General features: G+C 52.9%; 1 protein-coding gene across 1 annotated transcript in view; it reads right to left on the bottom strand.

Moving 5' to 3' along the window:
• The window catches only part of TBC1D22A (TBC1 domain family member 22A), a 390,269-nt gene that overhangs the window by 270,268 nt on the left and 115,005 nt on the right, over positions 1–4,996 (bottom strand). The window contains exon 5 of the mRNA XM_042783023.1: positions 2,237–2,307. Within this exon, the coding sequence (XP_042638957.1) occupies positions 2,237–2,307 (71 nt within the window). The remainder of the gene's footprint in view (positions 1–2,236; positions 2,308–4,996) is intronic.

Genomic DNA, 4,996 nt, shown 5'->3' on the forward strand with positions numbered 1-4,996 from the left:
GAACACACTGGGCACGATGAACACCACCATCATCTGAGTAAGGAGCCCAAGGACTCAGCTCTGGTGATACGACCCCCCGGGCCTGAGCACACCTGGCACTCTGCCCCCCAGCCTCCAGTCATCCTGAGTACAGGCCCCTCCTCGCCGGCTCCTACTCCTAACCAGCAAGACAGGATGCTGGCTGTGTGGTCCCTCCAATGACCCGACATCAATCAAAGCATGGGTGGTAGCTGTGTGTCAGTTTGGCTGGGCCTGGTTCTGAGTGGCTGCGTGGCTGGGCCTGGTTCTGAGTGGCTGCGTGGCTGGGCCTGGTTCTGAGTGGCTGCATGGCTGGGCCTGGTTCTGAGTGGCTGCGTGGCTGGGCCTAGTTGAGGGTCTGGGCAGCTGGGTGTCGTGATTCCCCCGATGGGACTGTGATCAGCTCCATGGTGGAACCTGCTGTGAGCCACTGAGTACCTGTCTTCAGTGGGGATGGCCTGTTTCCAGTATACAAGGAGAAGCTTGGAGAAAGGGCTCCAGCTTTTGGCACACCTGGATCCTACACTTGGCCGAGTCTTCATCTCCGTGGCCTGCTGATTGGGGGATTGTTGTTGGACTGAACTAGCGGCCTGCCATGTTGTCTGCTCTTGGGACGGTGCCATTCTACCTGCCACTCTGGGGTTCATCACCCTCAGCAGCCAGCAGCTGCACGAGTCAATGAAAGCCTCCAGCTCTAGTGGGCCAGGAGCAGGAGGCAGAGCTGAAGCCCAAGGTCAAGGGACCTTCACCCAGCCCCTGCAGGCAGCACTTTGAATGGACTCTAGCCTCCTAACCTGTAAGAGAATAAATCCTGTGTGTTGAAGCCACCCACTTGGCCCACGTCTGTTACAGCAGCACTGAAGAGCCACAGCAGCAGGGCACCCACTGGGACACGCACACCGGGGGGGGAAGGGCCAGGAGCCGCCAGGGAAGCAACAGCACAGGCAACCAACACGGAGGCAGCGCAGCAGCAACAAACATGAAATCACAAGCAAGGGTCTTCCAGGTTTTTAACCAAAACTCTGACAGTTTAGTTTAGAAGGCACAGGCCCATCTTAGAAGACATCTAGAAAAGTGGGTATCAACGGTTACAAAAAAAACACAAACAAAAACATAAGCAGGTGCGGCAGGTCACAGGATGACCTCACAAGAGGTCATGCGGGTCCTCTGGTGGCCAGAGGATTCCGCAGCAGTAAGTGCCCACCCCCGGGAGCTGTATCCACATGCAGGACAGGAGGCACCAAGCTGCACGGCTATTAAGACCCATCAGCAAGAAAGAGTCCTTTAAATGCTGAAAGTCAGACTCAATTTAAACTGAACACTTAGAGCTCTTGGTGGACTTGATTCCAGGATAATTCTTAAAAAAAGAAAAAGAAGAAAGCTGTGTGTAAATTCTTCTGAAAACCTCCCAGGCTCATGCAGCCACCACGCACTTCTGGTGGCAAGTTGGGCTAAGCACAAAAAGACGTGTCACTGGCCCTCACCCCACCCTTCACCTCCCCCAGGAGGACTTCACCATGAGCAATTTAGAGCCACGGCTGGGGAAGTCCCACCTCCAACCTCCAACACCCACCAAGCCCGACTGACTGCTGTTGACCCACAGCACCCCTAGAGGACAGAGTGGAACTGCCCACAGGGTTTCCAAGGCTCAGTCTTCACAGAAGCTGACTGACTCATCTTTCTTCCATGGAGTGCTGGTGAGTTTCAGCTGCCAGCCTTTTGGTTAGCAGCCCAGTGCTTTAACCACTGCACCACCGAGCTCCTTCCCTCCACCCAAAACAATGGTACATCCAGCATCAACAGTGTTTTCCAACATCGCCACCTCTAATGTGAAAGGGGGAAAATAACCAAGCCCCCTGGGTCGAACATGCTTCTCTGTCACAGACCCCTCGGGCTGGACTCAGCATCTATGCCAGACACTTTCCGTGCCATGGGTTTGAAAATAACACCAACCTTTTCACAAATCATAAAATCAGAGGAAAAGACCCCAGCTGTCACACAGGACCGCGGAGCTCACTTTCTGCCGGCCCTGTCAAATCAAGCCGGAAAGTAAGCAGAGATGGCCGCACCCTCGTGGCCGAGGCAAAGGCCTTCACCCCGTGCAGCCGGGCAGTGTAAAGGCTGGGTGGTGGGTGATGGCCAGGCTTCAGGCTGGATGACAGCGGCTCGTCCCAGCCCATGAGAGAGCGCAGCGGTGAGTGGTGTCCCAGACACTTACAGACAGCAACTTCCACGTGATGGGGCGGACAGGCTTGGGGATCCCGGACCAGCTCAGCCTCCGTAATTCCTCTGTTGAGATAAAAGCGACAAAGAAAGCAGGGGTTAGCACCAGTGTGCAGCCGTCCCCCAGCGCCCCCAGAGGGAAATGAAGAACCGAACTAGCAGCCATGTGATGAGAGCTCCCCGCAGTCTGCAGTGCTGCAGGGTCCCCTGTGGTGACAGGCTCAACTGGGACCCCGAGTGTGGGTGGGGTCGCAGCCCTGTACCTGTCACCAGGATCCTGTGCCCACAGAGCAGCTCCCCCTGGTTATACCAGCGAGGGTGGGCCAGAGTGGGGTGGGTCCTAAACCCAATCCCTTCCAAGAATGCCTTCTAAAGAGGGCAGACCCGAGGCAGATGTCACACTCCCACACAGAGACACGCACGGCAAGAGGGATACCACGGGAGGACCTGTCCACAAGCCAAGGAGCAGCACGTTCACTGGCAGACACCAGACACCGGGACAGGCCCCAGGGAACCGATGCGGCTGGGACCCCGATGTAGACTTCTGGTCTCCAGAATGCTGAGACAGTAAACGTCCATCCTTCAGAGCTGCTGCACACCGGGCCGTTTCCTACAGCAGCACCGAGACACTGTCTGTTTACACCGAAATCTCGGCTCGGGCATGCCTGCGAAGCGCACCGCGGGCAGGTCAGCCCCGTCCCACTGCCATCCTGCCAGCAGTGGATGCCCAGAGGACGCGAGCTTCCTTCTCTCTCTCTCTCTTTCTCTCTCTTTCTCTCTCTCTCTCTCTGCCCCTCCCTAGCACCTCTTCCCCAACTTCATCACCTACTGACGCTCTTTCTGCCCTTCCTTCCTTCTCCATCCCATCTCACTCTCACCAGCTAACCTTTAAATACCTAGGCATGTGGCTTTTCTAGTATTTGTTTCTCAAATTATCTTAAGGAGATCAGCTTATCGGTATAGAGCATTCATTAAAAATTTGCCCACAGTAGAAATACCTAAAGAGCCCTGGTGGCGCAGTGGTGAAGCACCCAGCTGCGCACCAAAAGCTCGGCGGTTCGAATCCACCAGCTGTTCCGCAGGAGAAAGATGAGGCAGTCTGCTTCCACAAGGATCCCAGCCTTGGAGACCCTGTGGGGCAGTTCCACTCTGTCCTCCAGAGTAGGTGTGTGTCAGAGTCAACTTGACAGCAACAGGCTTACACAGCAGGACAATGACGTCCTCCAGGTGGATTAACGCCTGTCAGTCGGGCCTTTACAGAAGCACCCAGGAGAGGGTGGGCCACAGGCAGCCCAGTGGGAACACAGCCCAAAAGATCCTCTGGGCCAGAGAGCACACAGCGGGGGACCTAGGGCAGGGAAAACCAAAACCAAACCATACCCACTGCCATGGAGTCCATTCCGACCCACAGCGCCCCCATAGGACAGAGTGGAACTGCACCACAGGGGCTCTAAGGCTGTCATTCTTCACAGAAGCAAAGCCCAAAGCACACCCACTGCCTGGAGTCCATTCTGACCCACAGCGCCCCTAGAGGACAGAGGGGAACTGCCCACAGGGTCTCTAAGGTTGTCAAGCTTTACAGACACAGATTGACTCATCTTTCTCCCGTGGAACAGGCTGGTGGGTTTGAACAGCCAACCTTTTGGCTAGCAGCCATATGTTTTAACCACTATGCCACCAGACAGAGCTCCTTAGGGGCAGGGTAAGGGACTCTGAATTCCGTCTGACCCTCTATTGTCCTCGTACATGCACTAAAGGCTAGAGAACTCATTTCAACGGCAAGTTTATCAACACTCACTGTTTCTTTGAAACAGAAGCAGCTGTCTCTTTCCTCTAAGTTAGGAATCTACCATTAGACTCGTCTCCTAATCATAAGGAGCTAATGATTAATACCAGGAATAAAAGAAATGATTAAAGAGAAGCACCTGTTAATATAATCAACAAAATACAAAGTCTTGGCATCTTATCTTTTTCCAATTACTAAAGTCTAAGTAAAATGAGGACAGAATAATTGGCGATACAACCGGCAATAACTTGCATTTTACAGCAATCTGAGAAAGTATCAAATTTTCCCCTGGTCCTAAAGACATTATGGAAAGCAGAAGCCTAACATCTGAACACCAATCACGTGCTGTGGATGAGTACTGTTTCCAGTGTCCCCACTGCAAGCACGTCTTCTGGATCACAGCTTGTGAAGACTGTGAGTGAAGCCTCAGCTGGCAGTGTTCTGTGGGAACTCACAGAAGTGGCATCCTGACTACCATGTGACACAAAGTGCCACTCTGCTTAAGCTGCAGTGTTTTGGAAGAACTTCCATGTACAGCAGTCCCTGGTCACAAAAGCTTCAGTTGCAAAGTGTGTCTGTGAGTCGAGTTTCTGGCTCAATCAGATCAGGTGCAGAGGGTGGTGTGATAGGTCACTGTCATATGGCTTTTCTTACCTTGGAACATTCACATCAAATGACGGGGTGAGACTACGCAAATAAGGTACCTAAGGCCCACCAAACATGATCTTGAATATATCCCTCCTGAATTTAGACACCATCTAAAGAATAGATTTGATGCACTGAACACCAACGACCAAAACCCAGAAGAACTGTGGGAGGATATCAAGAACATTATCCATGAAGAAAGTAAGAGATCACTAAAAAGACGAGAAAGGAAGGGAAGATCAAAATGGATGACAGAAGAGACTCTGAAACTTGCCCTTGAGCAGAGAACAGCTAAAGCAAATGGAAGAAATGAAAAGGTAAAAG

This window comes from Orycteropus afer, unplaced genomic scaffold (genome assembly GCF_000298275.1).
Source record: "Orycteropus afer afer isolate SDZICR_OR568_19922 unplaced genomic scaffold, OryAfe1.0 scaffold00587, whole genome shotgun sequence".
NCBI classification, from domain to species: Eukaryota; Metazoa; Chordata; class Mammalia; order Tubulidentata; family Orycteropodidae; genus Orycteropus; species Orycteropus afer.